At 39.3% G+C, this 18,007-nt stretch overlaps 1 protein-coding gene across 3 annotated transcripts in view; it reads right to left on the bottom strand.

Annotated features, from left to right (window-relative positions):
- Positions 1 to 18,007, bottom strand: part of grid2 (glutamate receptor, ionotropic, delta 2) — a 507,657-nt gene that overhangs the window by 87,804 nt on the left and 401,846 nt on the right. For all 3 annotated transcript variants that reach the window (XM_006789768.2, XM_006789769.2, XM_006789770.2), the window contains exons 10-11: positions 17,704 to 17,901; positions 13,136 to 13,448 (exon numbers count right to left, since the gene is read on the bottom strand). In XM_006789768.2, coding sequence (XP_006789831.1) covers positions 13,136 to 13,448; positions 17,704 to 17,901 — 511 coding nt within the window. The remainder of the gene's footprint in view (positions 1 to 13,135; positions 13,449 to 17,703; positions 17,902 to 18,007) is intronic.

Below are 18,007 nucleotides of genomic sequence, written 5' to 3'. Positions count from 1 at the left end.
TGTTCTTTAAATGTTAGGTTTTCGGGTCTAGTTATTTCGTAAATGACAATTTGAAAAGCAAAATCCTCTTTTTGGTCAGAAAAGTGTTTCTCTTCGTTACCTGCTCTCTACATTCTTACTCACACTTAAGAAACCAGCAAATCAAAGCGATCCTTGCAGTCATGTCATGTTTAGAACATGACTCAAGTTGAAACCCCCAAAGAATTCAATGTGTGTAATATAAATGTGAGTTTAATATAAGTTCAACTGGGGGAAAGAGATATTCAAATATTATAGGATCGCCCTTAGGGGGGATGCTGAAATGGGGGTTTTGTACTCACTCCAGTTAGCTTGTAGAAGTTGGCTCAATTTCACAAAAAGGGAGCAAATTAAAAGATTGAAATGCAAATTATTCCCTCACTTAGCTGTGCTTCAGAGCGTGCTCACCATGAAAAAAAACCTGCTATGTCTGCATTAGTGCACGGGGGAAACAGCGAACCAAAGCAGACTTTTCGCGCTCATGTGTACTTAACATATGTGTTTGTGTGCATTTAGCAGAAATAACGCATCGTTTCATTTCATCATTTCATCAAGCTTTTTTCCTTAGGGACTAGTAAAGCGCTGTACAAATACAGGCCATTTTACCATTTACCATTTTTCATAAGGAAAAGAACAACAACCACATCAAGATGACAGTTTTCTTTCTGGTATTTAAAGCCATAAACCAAACAAACGCTATCGCCTTGCTTTTGCATTCCTTCTGAGCCATAAGAACCACGTTGTTCGAGTCTAGTTATAATACATTGCCAATTAAAAGACTCACAATACAGATATGGAAATGATTCGATAATGTGACCATTTACATGGTGCATTTATCGCTCATTCCTCATTATGAAAGGCGATTCTCTAACAGTATCCAGCTGCTGCTTGTGAGAACAGCTATTGATGCTTAGTCTGACTGACTGTGTAGGTGAGGCTGAGTATGCTGTATGGCTCAGTCTGTGGTGTTATGGATATGTCCAGCTGTTACTATTTGAACCTGATGTCCTTCTATGACAGATCATCATAGCACAGGAGTTCAGGAATAGAAAAGATTCGATTCAACACTCAGCAAGCAAACCCATCACTGAACACATAACCGCTGCATGTAGTCAGTTTTATACCAATTAAAAATGAACATGTCACAGCCAGATTCATGAGAACCAAAGTACAACCCGTCAGAGAGACAGTTACTGTATGCAATTACAAAGCTGCAGCAACGATCATAGCTACAGTCATAGCGTTCACGGAGAGAGCTGGTGAGCTAGCTTCACTAGTATTCTTTTAAATGCAAAAGGGAAATTTTGTGCCTGTGCAGTCAAAGCTCAGCATGCAGGGTCTAGGTGACACTTTATCACAATACAGCCAAGACATTCGCTACACAATAGGCCAGAGAAAATGCAAAACTCAGAAAAAACCCTGCAGGGACCTTTTGGATTGCATCAGTTACAGTTTTTATTTTTTAGTTTGTCTTTTGGGGAGTTTGTGGTGTACTGCTTTGGTTTTACTGTCTTCACACTAAATGTATTAAAAGTATTTTAACTTTAACTGTACCCCGACAACATTGCCTTTCTTTCTGAAATACTGCTTGCTTCTGTTATTGTTCTGGCTGTGGTGTAAAGAGAAATATTAACTGTCTCCCAGACAGACAGTGAACATATTTATTGACAAATGCTCTCTCTGTCTCTCTCTGTCTCTCTCTGTCTCTCTCTCTCTCTCACACACACACACACACACACACACACACACGCACACACACACTCACTCAGGCAAGTTCTACTTCCATACAAATTTCCCAAGTTACAGACCTTCAGCTTACATGGATGTGGGCTGGAATGTTGTGGTTTTTAAGTAGCATCACCAGAAAGGTGCACATCCTACTTCAAAAGCTGCAACCAAATCAATTTTACACCCATTTCAAGTGTCACGATATTAGGCCAAAGTCTCGCTCTTGTTCAGCAGGATTTTTTCTATAACTGGCATTCAGCTTCAGTATTATGGGTACTTTCACTAAAAAACAGAACCAGTTTATTCATAAATGGGCCAGAATGTTCTATTTTCTGATGGTTCACTGGGGGGAAAAAAGTGCATTTTGGGTAAAACTTTCAAGGTTAATACCAGAATGTGGGATAGGTGGTCTCCTTTTTTTTTTTTTTACACACTTTATAACAAGCTCATCTTCTAGGCAGCCTCTAGACTCAGACTATGTAACACTTGTGAATGTAGCTTAAGGATATGAAATGGCGAAAGAACATTGGTGTTCACATCTTCTATGTAATAATTTGGACACGTCATATCGATCAAATATAATTTTTGTGCTTTCGTGTGTGTTTTGTGTTTAGATCCGCTTACTAAGTATATACTTTTGCAAAATCACTGTAAACCCAAGCACATGTACATTCATACAAGTTTGTTCGCCTGCCATTCAAAAACTGCAACTTACTGCATCATGACTTGTAAAAATTCATTAAAACTGGTTGCTTTTTGGGATGGGAGAGCAGCTTTCCATTCCCTAAAATGAATGAAGAGCAGTCAGTTAACCTGTAGGCTGCAACAGGCCAAGTGTGGAGACTGGCGATAAACAGCAGTTTTTTTTCTGTGTCAGGGTGTGTGCGTGTCTGCACCTTTATGTGTGCACGCTTCAGTGTGGCGACTTCTTAACGCCCTCCCAAAATAGCTGCGGTAAAAGTCCTCCTTTGAATGCGTGTGTAAGTGTATGTACCATATGCAGACTGCAAACTGCTTGACATTGGACTTATTAAATAAATGTTCTTTCCCCACTTCTCTCTTCCTTTTTTCAAGCCTCATCAGCACTTTTTGCCTCCTTTTCACCGTTGAAAGGAACATAAAAATGATGGGGTCAGCAGAAATTTCTTTGAGCTTATTTACAGGCTATGTTTCTCCGCTCGGCTCCTATACGTGGATCAATACAGTCTGTGTACGATATAAGGGTTACAATAGCCAACAGGAAGTCGAGGCTGTATGTGCCTGTGTTCATGTGTATGTGGCTGCTTTGTATTTGCTTATTTCTAAAGGCCACAACTAACGGCTTTTCCCAGAAAACATTTCACACACCGGTGTACATCCAATCCATAACACTAAGGTTGCTGAAAAAGTCACAAATAATGAGGCTATTTCTTAATATCCCTCCCCGATAGTGTCCATACAATAACAGTAAACATAAATAACATAAATAACATAAAAACTGTGGACGATTGTCAGCGAATGCCTTTTACTCTCAACAATTAATCCCAAAGAGGTTGTTAAAGGAATTAAGGAAAAGTTTGATGGAAACTATTCCAATAGCTCTGTGCGTTTCAAGCCCACAGTAACAATGGAGCTTCCCATACAAAGAAGAAAAAGAACAAAATAAACATGTAGACTCACAAAAAGGATGTAACACAAAGCCAGTCAGAACAGTTACACATGTGCACATCCACAGACATGCATGCAAATTGCATTAAGCTGAAAGTACAGTACTGTGGACTCATTATAGGTGGCTGTATGCAGACTGTGTCTTGTTCAATCAAACCAATAAGACCATGGCTGCCTCTCTGAGTGCAACTTCTGACAGATGGCTCTCTCAGCAATTTTCCCTTTGACTGGGACAAAGTGTGTGCGTTCCTATGCACACAAGTGCTCACAAAAAATACACTTCTTAGACTTCTCTCTTGATGGTGATTGTGTTTGAGTCGCTCATATTCAACTTTAACAATGTCATTCTCAATATTTCCCACATTGCACGCCACATGCCCTCCCTCTTCCTGTCACTTCCCTCCATTTCCATTTTCTTGTCTCATCTTCTTTTCCTCTCCCTTTTTCAAGGGCTGCAGGTCCACACACACTGCCAGGTTACACAGATCTGCACCTTTCCTCATTCAATAACCATAAACCTACACGTACTGCATAGCCCAGAGGTGGGCCGTTTTTAGTCTTCGCTTCTAATCTGTAATGTGAAATCCATTGAGGCTATGAATTTCTGCACATATGGCATTAATATTTTGAGAGGTACACTAAGGAAAGTTTGATGTGCAAATCCCACTTTTTCATCCTTGTGTTAGCTAGTTAACAAAATTTCTGCCCATGTTTCAACTACTAATTTGACCTGCAATTGCTGGGGAAAAGTGAAGCTGTTTGGATGAGCAGTGGTCTAACTTACAGAGTCCTGTTTTGTGGCCTTCACTATGATATGAGACTGCAGGCGATGTCACAGTTCAAATACATTCTTACACTTGATTTGTGTTTGCCAAGTGAAGTAGATCGGATGATAGCTGAATAAAAGACAGACAGACAGATATGTCTTGATTTATTAGAGATACTCCTGCCTCAGCAGACACTATAATGACTGGCTGAGCACTAACAAGGTGTCTAACAAGGTGCGAAACAACCAGCTCTCCCTCTGTTTTATCTCTTTTGACTGACCTATCCTCCATTCTCCCTCCTTTTAAAAAAGGGTTAGGGTTCTATCCAGCTGTGGGATTTTGTAATGTTCTTGGGGTTTGGTAGAAAAAGAAGCTTCCTTGTTAAGGTAAATGATCTCATAAATCTTGCAATTATCTAGATTCGTGGAGGGTTACTGAGTGAAATCAGGACTTCATTTGTTGCCGTGCAAGTTGTGAAAGAAGAAAGTAGTAATTTTGCTCTATTGCTTTTCTGACAAGCGTTAAATCCTATAAATGCTATCGATCCTGCACTGGTAAATTTTATAAGCGTCTTATCCGTTATGATGTGTTTACTAATTATGTTGTGAGCTTTTTGTATTTTAATTTTTGTGGACAGGTTTTAACATTTGCCCAAGAAATGCCCTAAACAACTGTACATTCATTCAAATTCAGAGAACAAAAGTTACTGTGAGCACACCCACCAAGAAGCAGTTAGATCTTTTTTTTTTCCACTTGCATTCTGCACAATGCCTGACCTTTACAACACATTCACTGGGAAATAAACTGCATTCACTCAGCCTGTTTTCTCGAGGCAGTTAACAAAACAGTGCCCAAAATAAATATGCTTGTATTTCAATTAAGCCACCCTCCTCATTACTGTCCCTGGTAGCTACAGCTTCTTGGACTCCCTGGAGAAAGAATCTGGATAAAACAAGACCAGCAGATTGCAGTGTGCTTTGGAGCTGCTTTGACAGATACACATTTAGTTAGAGATACACATCTTCAGTCACTAACAGCATGGTAAGATGCAGGCAAGCATGATATTATATTTATTTTAGTTCAAGAATTTCTTTCCTTTGCAAATGTTTCCAATGCATCTGGCTATTTGTCCTCACATAGCTCGTTCTTTTGCTGTCTGCAGATGAAAGTTTGATTACATTTAAGTATGATTAAACATTTAAAGACGGGAAAAACAGAGAATGCGAGAGAAAGAGTACACAGCATGTAAGAGTCATGTAAAAATATGACCGAACAATGCTTGTCAACACAAAATGGACATTTGAATGTGTCGGTGTGGCAACACCAAAGACCAAATCTGTTGCCCTATGCCAGCTATAAAAACAAGACAAGGAGTCTTTGGCATTTTTCAATTTTTAATGTGCTTCTTCTTGCAAAAAGTGAAGCTGATTAACATTACTTTGTTATGCATTTTGAATCTGGAAAATGTCATGTGTACTAACAAAGTCTCAGAAAATCCCCTGATGGAGACAAAAATGAAAAAAGGCTCATGAAGAGCAGTTTCTATTCTTAATAATAATAATAATAATAATAATACATTTTATTTATGAGCACCTTTCAAGTCACCCAAGGACACTTTACAATAGGATAAATTGTAAAGTCTTGATATAAATTAAAAGCAAGAGCTAATCCAGACAAGAAGAATCATAATGAGGAGCTGGTCAAAGTGACAACTGCACAGAATTACCATCTCCCTCTATGTATAGAAACAACTCTTTCACTAAATGCCAGACTTCAAGACATCCTCATATCTGGTGAAACTACATCTTGATATTCAGACAGCAAATCTGCATAAAGGTAACGACACTGCTGCGTTTACAAGAATATAAATCTTATTTAACCAACATCTGAAGTCTATACTAATACAGTGAAAATTCTCACAAACATTGGCTTACTACAAATATACTCTCACCAGACACTTTATTAGGGACACCTGTTCTACTGCTAATAAAGGTAATCATCTAATCAGCGAGTCATATGGCAGCAAATGCATTCAGGCATATAGAAATTTGGATGAAGTTCCAACTGAGCACCAGAATGGAGAAAAAAGGTGATTTAAGTGACTTTGAATGTGGTTGTTGGCATCAGATGGGCTGGTCTACATATTTCAGAAAATACTGAGCTGCTGGGATTTCCCTGCACAGGAATCTCTAAGGTTTACAGAGTCTGATTGGACAAAGAAGAAATCTCTAGCATTCAGCAGTTCTCTGGGTGAAAATACTAAACAAGCTCAGGAAGACAACAGTAACTTAATCACTTGTTATAACCAAGGTATGCAGCAGAACATCTTGAACCTTAAGGCAGAGGGGATGCATCACACTAAATCGGGCTCCACTCCCATTAGCTAATAATAGGAAACTGAGGCTGTACACACGAGCTGTGGGATTCAGATGGTTGGGTCAGAATTTGCCTTAAAAAGCGTGAAAACACAGACATACCCTGCCTACAAATCTCCACCAATTATGTGATGTTATCATGCCAATATGGAGCAAAATATCTAAGGAATGTCTCCAGTTACTTGCTGAATCTACATCTCAAAGAATTTGAAGGCGTTCTCAAGCTGGTATTAACAAGGTGTGACCAGCGCACCTTTATATGTGGGAATAGACATTGTTGATGACCATGAGGATGATGAAAAATTTTGTTAACTAGCTAGCTCAGCCACACACTTTACTCAACCCTCAAACATCTGTCCGCACCACACAATTGCAGATATTTCAGTTGAGAAAAAAAGCAGTGACTGAAAAATTAGTTTCAACATGATTTTCTTTTTAGTGATATTTATAATTATGGATGCTTATAACTGAGTTTAGGACATCTATAAACCAATGCTACTTTTAGATGTTATTATTTATTATAATTTGCATGTTTATTGAGGAATATTTACATTAACACTTTAATATCCTAAAAGTAAAAGTGAAATTAAACAAATAAAAGTTTTTATACCTATTTTGACTTTTTTTTAAAATTCAGGTTCACATATTTCATCATTTTGTTTCCTCAACAAATACAGATGCAAACATCAACACCAGTTTCTCTGTACTGCCCTAAAAAGAAATCTAATCAGAGGCTTGATGATTTTTAAATAGCGCTACTCTCTGGTCGTCAGCCACTCCTCTCAGGATTTGCACCAGAGCTGATTAAACTAGCAGCTAACTTTCAAGCATGACTGTAGGAAGTTCTGAAAATGGCGAGGACTCAACTCTAACCTGTAAGCATCTGTTATTGGCAGATGCAAAGACTGAGCTATGATCAGGGATTTGCGTCTCACAGTTTGTCTCTAAGGAAAATGTCAGCTAAAATCTAATTTTCTGAGCTTTCCTTGACAGTTTGACTCACTGGCCCTTAATAGTCAAACAGATTTAGGTAAAAGTAGCAATAAAAAACACCCTAAAAGTACTTGATGGCAACGTAAGACTGGATCGATTTGTAAGTACAGAAATTTAGTAAGTACAGAAACACTTTCAAAGACAAATGTATTCATGAGAACTCAGTACGGGGAATTTTCACTGGCAGAATCTAGGACCCTCACACTGAAGTACATGCTTGAGTAAATGTACTTAAATAACTTTTTACCCACTGAAGGAACGAGGGGAAGACAGATGTGAGGAGGACAGAAGGTACACATCCTATTCAAACCTGCTTTTAGGATGAGATTGCACCAGCTGGATGTAATCATACATGAGCAGAAAGCAAGAAGTGGACAGAGGGGGCCAAGAGAGATTGCTGCTGAATGGATAGAAACGGGGAGAAGGACAGGAAGCAATTGTGACAGAAACAGGAACAGAACAAAAGTGCACAGAGTGGAAGAGAGAGCAAGAGAGAGATGCATTTAATGGAACTGCTGAGAGACGGTCTCTTCTCACTGTGGCGCATCTTTGTTGCAGGAGAGACACTTTGAGGGAGACGGGAAAAAGGAACAGAGGGAGGATAGATGGAGATAGAGGGTTAAAGTCAGGAGGGGTGGATGTCCTAAAGTTGGGTCCACTTTACAGCAGCACAAAAGAGTCGTTAGAGAGGGATAATGGATTAGAGGGAGTCATAAAGAGAGAAAGAGAGGAAAGGAGAAGGAGAGAGCAGGAAAATGATGATAACGTTGGCTTCCCAGCAGTATGGCACAGCAGAAACAGAGATAATGATTGAGGGAGAGACACATAGAGGAACCAAGAGACAGAATGAGGAGTGCAGACTGAACGCACTCACACTGAGAAAACTCAGCATTGAGTACAGAGATTTGGGGAATGGAGAGAACTGGGGGATGCTGGGTTGAAATGCAAAAGGAGAGAGTAGGGAAACAGACTTTTTTTTTCATACAGTACAGTATATGGTTCTCCAACAAAGCTCTCTCTCCTTCACACACATAGTCACATACAGATAGACACACAGCAGGGGTTGGTGGGAAAAGGGAGACGCACAGAGAGGAAGAGAGAGATGTTTGGAGAAGCAGATGGAAAGATGAAAGCACTGATTGTGGCCTATGGCCCTGACTCTGTGTGTCTGCGTGTGTGTGTGTGTGTGTGCGTGCATTTTTTCATACAGTGAAAACTAATTTTGTAAGAGTGCGTGCTGTATCTGTGTGATTGCATATGCTTTTCTCACAAAAACTGTTGTAATTGAGCTATACCAGCACTCACACTGACAGCTAACACACACACACACGCATATGTGCAAACAACACAACACAACACAAAAAAACAAAACCCAAAATACCAGTCTGTTTCTCCACGGTGTTTGTTCTCCCCTACTGGTTTAGACATTAATTATGGACACCAGAAAGTGAGAGAATGGCTGACAAAGATTTGCATAAGACAAATATTCAATTTGACAACAGTTTTGCTTTTGACTCTTTTACTTTAGCTCAAATTCTGCTGGCAAAACTTGGGAGTCAGGACAGGACGGAGAGGAAAAGGAGAGAAGTTTGAGGCAGACACGGGGAGACAGGAAGTTTAAAAGAGGAAACGGGACGGGGAACAGGGTAACCTGTCTATCTCAGTTTCATTGCTTCTTTTTGTCAGGATGTCTAACTTGCATAACAGAGCTTCTCTCCCTGCTGCACAGGTCAGCAGATATGCGGCCATTTACCCATTTCAATACCGACAGAGTTTATAGCAAATTTGTTCGGTCTGGCGGTTTTTGCTTTCATCTCGACGAGAGAATGTAGCCTTGGATGAAAAAAGAAAAAAAAAAGTCAGGCAAAATAAAAAGTGTTGCAGTTCTAAAACAACATATGGTGCAGATGCTTTTTGGCTGTCATTTTATTTCTTGGCTTTCTATTTTATTCTTCCTCCCTCCTTTTTTGTTTGCCTACTGGTGGTGGTCAGAGGGCCCGGTGGCGCCTGTGTCCGGCAGCCTCTGTCAGTGCGCCCCAGGGCAGCTGTGGCTACAATGTAGCTTGCCATCGCCAGTGTGTGAATTTGTGTGTGAATGGGTGAATGACTGAATGTAGTGTAAAGCGCTTTGGGGTCCTTAAGGACTAGAAAAGCGCTATACAAATGCAGGCCATTTACTCTTAGCACTTTGAGGTTTGCTATCAAAGAAAGGGATCACTTATTAATTAATTGCATCAATACTGTATTTTTTTTTATTTGAATATTCAATGCAATTCTTTAGAGAGACTTAAACATGCTGACAAACGGACACTTTCATTTGCCTTTGGATTTATTCTGTCTCTAATATCCCTAGAAAATTATGTTTATTCTTTACAGGCTATAATTAGAACCACATTATTATCCTCAGTAATGACAAACATTTTAATTCCATGACATGTAAATGTGTCTATCTCACAAAAGCTTCTTCCCTTTTGAGCACGTCATTGTTGTCTGCAGTTACGCTGAGTGAGGCAGGCCCTTCCTAATATGCTTTTGGAAATTTTGGTATGATGTACTGCAACTTTCTTCTGACCATCCTCCCTGCATGTCATCCAAACTGCTGCAGGGTGTATTGTTTTCTATCATCCTGAGTTCTTGCTCCCTGCTCTATCTTCGCTGCCTGTAGTGGCTCATTTCAGATCTAAAACCAGGTGTACAAGACTGCAAACTAGTGCATATCACCATCCCTCCAGGCCATGTTCTGTCCGAGGCCCTATATACATGTCAGTCAATGCCCTGCACTAAGCTAATGTTGTCTGCTGGGCTGTCCTAATAATGAGACCTGGTAATCACTCATCCCAGCCTTGCCTCCCCCGTCCTCTTGGTTCTGAAAAATATTGGAATGACCTTCCCACCTCAGCCAGGGCTAACGTGCAACACAGCAGAAGCTGAAAATTAATCTTCTTAGGAACATTTCCCATCTTTTAAGTCATTTCCTCTCTTATATAACCTTTCCTCCGCGCTGACTGCTTACATACTTCATTCTTACCCTGGATATCTTTTTTTTTATTGTGTGTGTGTGACTGTGTGTGATCGCCTGCAAATTTACTAATTTTCCTGCACTTCCAACTTTTAGTCCCCATTGAGGACTGCTAAAACACTTACATTATATTTGTGTTGGCAGCAAAGGAGACACCGTCTGCTGTCAGATGGATTCTGTAACTTATTTATTAATCTTTAGTATCATAGACTAATTCACCTTATAGCTCCCTGCTGCTTTATGGTTTTTTGCTCTCTTTCTTCCTTCCTTCCTGTAGCATATCTTCAAACTATATCTGTGAACAACTGATCTTTTTCTCTTTGATGTGCTGTTTTATTTGAGAAGATACTGTATTACTAGTGCATAATAAAACCAAATCCCATGATTTTTTTTGTCCCTTTGATGTAGCAGTTAGGAAGTCAAGAACCAAGCAGCAGATTTCATATGATGCAGTCCCTCCCTTTGCGTCTTTATACACGCTTCCTTCTTCTGTCTCTTTCACTCTCATTGAGACCAATTAGAAATAGTTAATGGAGTACAGATATTTTTCCCCACTACATCTTCTGTACACACGCCAGACAGAGAGACCTCTGGGTGAGGTTGTAAACAAACAGTCACTTGGCTGCTGCCCTAGTGGCTCACATGAGCCACAGTGAAGAACAGAATTTGTAAGGCAGACTCTTAGAAAGGAAGAAGGGGAAAAGACGAAAAAATGCAGTGGAAGAAATGGAAGTGTGCAGTAAAAAAAAAAAGAAGAAGAAAGTGAAAGGGAAGAAGAAAAGAGAAAGGTTTGTAAAAATCAGTGTAATCCCTTTGCACCTCTCTGTTTCTCATCTCACCCTTGCTCCGTCTTGCAGTGAGTGACAGAGCCAAAAGCAAAATTCTGGCGTCAAGTTTGACTATTCACTCCCATCACTCATCTCCTGCTGTGGGTGTCTTTGCATCTGAATCAATTTTCCCTGGGGGTAATATTTCTAGGTGAAGCACAAAGGTCTGGGACAATATAGAGGTGCTGTGAGAAAGCTGCTGAATGAATATTCAATGTACCTGTGTGTGTGTGTGTGTGTGTGTCATGTAAAAAGTACAGAAAAAAAATCTGTAGACAGAGGAAAATATCAGGAATGGTGAAGCTTAATAGTACTTCCTGAACAATCGGTCATTTTTGATGAACTTGACTTGTTTGATGAACAACCTGACTGAGTGGTGCAAACTTCACAACCTTCATTTTCTTGGGAAGTGAAAAACATGCCACTCGTTTGACACACTCTGCCTCAGTAAGCTCTCTTATTTTCTACATACCATATCATACACAAGCGCAGGACAACCCCACTGTGGAAGAATGAGATCCTTTCTCTCTCTTCTTTTCTTTCTAACGATGCCATGACTAAAATGTTAATTACAGCTAAAAAGAGAAATGATTGTGAATATCAAACAGCAATTAGCATGTATCATCATCATCATCATTACCACCATTAGCTGCAGCACAAGATGGAGGATTATTTACCAAATGGCGAAATGCTCATCAGTTGCTTATTCAGGGCTTGAAATGTTTCACAGGCAGTGTTAAAAAAAACATTCCTCCTTAAATTTGCATAATTAATGTTGCTTAAAAAATTAACTATTGCAAGGCCCAGAGCATGACAACAAAAGAACACTGTGCTCATTGGCAAATAGCACATATTTTGCGAGAAACCCAAGATTGAACCCGAGAATATTAAGATGCTTATCTTCAAAAGTAGCTTCTATGTTCTTTATATGGATACTTTATGAAACACATGCGCTAGATGGAAAACAGACACATTCGTATGCGCACACACAAATACACACACACCTAACTCTATTGAAATTTTCTCCTTATGCCGTGCATCTGTTTCTACGCCGATGAAATTTAAATCCTTTTCCACGTGTCAATTGTCTGATCTTCACACCTGAGCACAGCCTGATGAATTCTGGAAAAATCTTCAGACCGATCACCGGGATAAGGCCATTATCTTTCCTTCAATCCATGTGGAACAAAATGTCTCCTCCTTTTTGTTCTAATTTGACTATTGTGCTATAACACGAAAAGGCAGTTCACACCTATGGTACTCAGAGGAGCTATTTTATTTTATTTTTAAATTAGATTGCTTTCACGAGCTCATTTTTTCCATCTATGCTTCCCATCCCTACCATTATTCCCCTGTTTTACCACTGAGATAGACCCTGCAAATGAGCCATGCGAAAGACCCCATCGACCACAGCGGCCCAATGCATAAAAAAACACGCTTTGTTTTAAAGGTTGCATTTGTTTTAAAGGTTGTAGATTATTAAGAGATAGGTTTTTGGGAATGTATTCTTGCAGACAGGGTTTGCCACCCTGTCAAAATAAATAAAACGGAAACTTGAACTTTCCAACATTTGGTTAACATTGTGAAAAGGTCTAACGAACTCAAACCATGACCTAATCAGATCTCATCAGTCTTGGTGCATAAACATAACTTAAGCAACAAGTGAAAACAAAATGACTAATGAATATGACTAATAGATAAATAAATAAACCATTATTCTGCTGCTGCTTGTGTTTCACCCCCTCTATCCTGCTTTCTTACCTTGTTGTACAAACGAGCCGTACACGAACCACATGGAGTTGTACAGCGTTGTTGAAGACACAGATCCCATGGGGAGCCGAGGTGGGTTGAGCCAGTTGAGCAAGTACACCAGGATGCCAACGAGGAGCACGGTGCCTGCGATGCACGCCCACAGTGACAGGTCGAAGGGTGCCAGGCAGGCAAACATGTCCACTGTGCGCTCAGCCTTGCGCAGCAGAACGCCCACAGAATAATCCATGTAGCGTGTGGTGAAGTCTACAACGCTCTCTCGCTCAGGCGTGATGGTCAAGGCAGAAAGTCCCACATCAGCTCGCTGCAAGAGGCAAAGAAGTTTGAAGTATTAAAACTGTGAAAATGTGCAAGTGAGGAAGTCAACCGAAAAATGTGGATTCTTATAACAGCCTTAAAGTCCATCTGCGCCTTCTCATCACCTAAAATAAAGAATCGAAGGACAGCGTGCAAAAAATTGAACAGTTATCTGGAAATATCTGGCATAGAGGAAGAAAATACATGTCACAGTGATGGTAACTAGTAGTTACAATTACAGTACTTTTAAAAATGTCATAATGAACCCCCTTGTAACACCCTACTAAATTTAGATATATCTGACAGATATCAGCAAGAGTAAATCCATATAGGCCCTGGCTCAATTTGCACTTGTATTCTAATATGTGGCGTTTGAATCATTTACAAATGAATTCATTAATCTGTTTTCTGTCAGTATGCTTTCTGAAGCACTTAAAACCTTTCTCTTCACTTGTAAGGCTTGTTAAGAGACAACAAATGACTGCTTTAAATATGTGCAAAGTTGAAAAAACAGCCGTCGCTGAGTGCGTCTGCCAAGGAAAACAGGCTGAGCTTAGCTTTAATGCAGAAACAATGATGGATAATTAAAACGTTTTCAGTCCCCAGTGCTTGACTAGCAACTGCAGACATCTGCTTATACTATAATAGGGATTTAAGATGCTGCTGTGAGCGCATGCTGGTGTTTGAAATCTATACTACTGCGAGAGAGGGCACATATTATGAACTTGTTCGATAAGGAGATTTTCTTTGTTGCCATAAACAACTGACTCTAGCAAGTTAGGTGAATTTGTAGGCAAACGCTGAGCCCTACAGGTACCGTACACACACAGATTATGTACTTATATAGACACAGACCACATACACATTTACATACACACACAAAAGCAAACAAAAAACTTAATTCCCGCCCTCCATCCAAATTTTACAGCTCAGTGAAAAAACAAAAATGCTTAAATGTGCAGAAATGGTCACTTACACTGCGTAAGGCGAAAATTTCAGAAATCCTGTAAGATGGCTGTGGGTTGGGACAACAGTGATATGCATACAACAGTGTGTGTGTGTGTGTGTGTGTGTGTGTGTGTAGGATGAGATGAATTGTCCTGCTGACACATGTGGTCAGTCAACATGAAAACTTACAGGAAGCACTCTGGGTAATAATTATCTGGTATAATTTGGTTTTGGAGAGATAAACCTTGTTGCTGACTGATGGGGAAAACAGAATTATTTGCATGTTTATTTGCAACTTGTGCTCATCTGTGTACACATAAATATGCATTGTGCTTGAAGCATTTCTCGGTAATTTTGTGAGCCACTGGGGGAGAGGGGGCTAGAAATGTTAAATACAAACTGCAAGTATTCAAGGTCAAGGAAAGGAGAGCCAAGTCTTACAAAATCACTCAAGCCTGACACACAGCCGAAGGAAAATAATGAAGTGATGGAATCGGAAATTTCTGAGAAAACACTGCTCAACTGAAGAAAACAAAAGACAACAATCAAAGAAAAATATATACTTGACCTAGGGTGAACAAAATGTGCATCAGGTTAATATGATTTCATCAAAGGACATCAGCGGGTATTGTGCAGATGCAGATATAAATATGAACTTGCACAAACACTTTCACGTAGTCATAAAAAGGTTGTTAAAATTTAATTAGATCTAACTGTATAAAACTAGTGCATGTTTTGGCTGGAAATTGGAAAAAATGTTTTTCCTGGCATTAAAAGATGATCATAGCAGAAAAACACCGTACTATTGATTTGAAAGGTTCTGGTAAGATGCACACCTGTAAACCACGTTTTTTAAAATCAAACATTCAAGATGCGATCAAAGTGCAGCAAAACTGAAAAGCAAGCTTTGTTAGTCGAAATCAAGTAACTGACTTTGGCTATTGAAGAATATCCCATTGCTTTGCCTTGAGAGGCTCATGGGCTGCTTTTGCAATGTGCTTTGGGTCATTATCTATTTGCAGTGTGAAGTGCTGTTTGATCAGTTTTGCATCATTTGGCTGAATCTGAGCAGAGACTACAGCCTTGTACACTTTACAATTCATCCTGCTACTCCTCTCTGCAGTCACATAAAAAACCCCTCTTGTGCCTGTTTCATTGGCTGCTATATATACAAGTGGTAAGCTTTGAATCCTGAGCTGTTTATCTCGTTTCCACAGCTTTGTCTTCCATCAGTGTGCTTTAAGTTAATATTGGTTTCATGGACCCACAGAATTTTTTACAGAGCTGTGCAGGTCTTTTTTAGATGTTTTGTGGCAAAGTTTAATCAACCCTTTCTCTTCTTGAGCGTAACCAGTGGTTTACACCTTCTTGTATTTTCATTCATGAAGGGATCTCTTGATTGTAGTCTTTGGCAATGATACGCCTACCTCCTCAAGAGTGTTCATGAATTAGAAAGATGGTGTGAAGGGGGTTTTTCATGACCAGAGAAAGACTTCTGTATTCATTCACTTCAGTTGTCATAAATGATCTTCCAGGCCTTTTGGTGTTGTAAGTGCCTTCCTCTTAAGAACGTACCAGAGATTGCCGATTTCGCTACTCGAAGTTGTTTTATTTTGTTTTTATACTCTAATGATGGACACCTTGCCTTACTTCAGTATCTTTTTGGACCTCATGCTGAGAGTTCCAGTGAACAGCTGCCAAATGCAACTTCCACAACAACTTCCAACTGATCTTTTATCAACTCATTGTCATGGAATAATGAAAGAACAAAATGGTTGTAATTCCCAAACGTCTAACTTTGTAAAACCCCTCGATTTATAGATAAAAGCTCCCAATTAAATCACATCTTGGTTGCTTTGTTTAAAATCTAATACGGTGGTGGACAGAGGCAAAATTACAAAAACTGAGTTAATAACCAAATATTTTTGGACCTAACTGCACTCTTTCCTCCCCTTTTCCACCTTAGTGAGTGAAGTTCAAAAGAATTGTTCACTTGTGAGTGCAGTCACGAAAGAATAAAACAGGTAAAATCACCTTAAATGTTGAGCTTAAAACCTAAAATATTTATTTAGTCCTACCTTTGCTCAGACCTCATATTTAATAGGAAAAAATATTAAAATGTTAGCTCAGGGTTTATTATTGGCTTCCACATAACAACAGTCAATAAATATTTTAAAGAATCAAAGCCACAGAGGAACAGAAAATGCCTGTCAAATCAGTTATTTTCACAAGGTTCACAAGAAACACTTTCCTGTGTTGCCTTATCTTTTAAGATGGACTCCAAGCAAAGCAACAGCAGTCTTGCATGTGCTAGGAGTTTTTCAGATTTGAAATATTTATGATTATTAGTATCATCACATTTCAGTGATATTAAAAACAGAAAATCATATGTGACTACTCTAGACTGCCTGCCTGTAAAAGTTCAGCTTGGTTTTATTGTGTGACTTTGTTTAATCAGCAAAAGACGGTGAGATTATGATATGAAATATATGTATGATGTGACAAATAGTTATCAATCTCAAGCATTTACAACTAGCACAAGATAAGCTGCCAGGTCTCCATTTATGTTTCTCTAGGATATGCTGCAAGGAACAAAACTAAAAAACAGCTCTCACACATATAATAAGGGCACTTTGAGATATAACAGAATATTAAACAGCAATAAAACTGGTAAATTTTGAAGTATGTCAACTGAAGTCTATGTCAGTAGGGCTAAGTCATGGTCAAAGTAGTTATTTTTCAAATTTGCCAATTTACTACACTCAATCTACAGGCCTTCTCCATCTTTAGTGAACCCACATTTATAGTGTCACTATATCATCTCCACTTTTCCAATTTCCACTGAAGCAGTTCAAGTGCCTGCCAGCAGTTATAACACTTGATGATACTTGAAGCTAGTCAAATTATTATAAAGTTGTTGTGTTTCTCTAGTATGCAAAATCACACAATATTTCATCTCTGCGCCTCCCAAATCCACTTCAGCTTACATAGTACAATTCTTTATGAATGAGTGTCTAAATCTCTCATTCCAAATTAAAGAAGTTTAAAAATCCAATGGTTGCCAAGTGGGTGATGATGGAACCCATCCGAGTGTGAACTAAACCTAAGAGAGGCTGTTCTGTTCAGCAAGTGATATGTGTCTACATGCAAGCTTCTCCTCCTTCTGCAGTGATATAGTATAAGCGTGTGCATAAACAGGGAACATATTCTTCTTTTGCAAATTATGGGATATCATTACTTTAACAGACCATTTTATGCAAACTGGATGTATTTGTTTGCTCATGTGCATTTGTGTATACAAGTGATTTTCTCACCTTGAAGACTAATTCGCCCATCAGTCCATTCCATTGACCATCAGGCTGCAAGCTGCCATATTTGTGGTCTGGAGCAACATAGATCTCGTACTTAAAGCCCAGGTAGTTTGACAGAGCATCCAGGACATCGATGGAAAAGCCCTGGTACTTCTTTGGTTTCCCGAGAACATTCTCTGACACCATTACAAACGGCTCCTCCTAGAAGGCAACGAACAGCCAGTAAGTCAGTCAAGCAGCCAATCAATGCACCATTCATTCAAGCATCAAGCCCCCCATTACCCTAATAACCATGTTAGCAGCACAA

This window comes from Neolamprologus brichardi, chromosome 12 (assembly GCF_056152115.1).
Source record: "Neolamprologus brichardi isolate AB-2024 chromosome 12, ASM5615211v1, whole genome shotgun sequence".
In the NCBI taxonomy this organism is placed as follows: domain Eukaryota; kingdom Metazoa; phylum Chordata; class Actinopteri; order Cichliformes; family Cichlidae; genus Neolamprologus; species Neolamprologus brichardi.
Note: the sequence above shows the minus strand (reverse complement) of the source record. Positions and strands in the feature narration are given on the sequence as shown.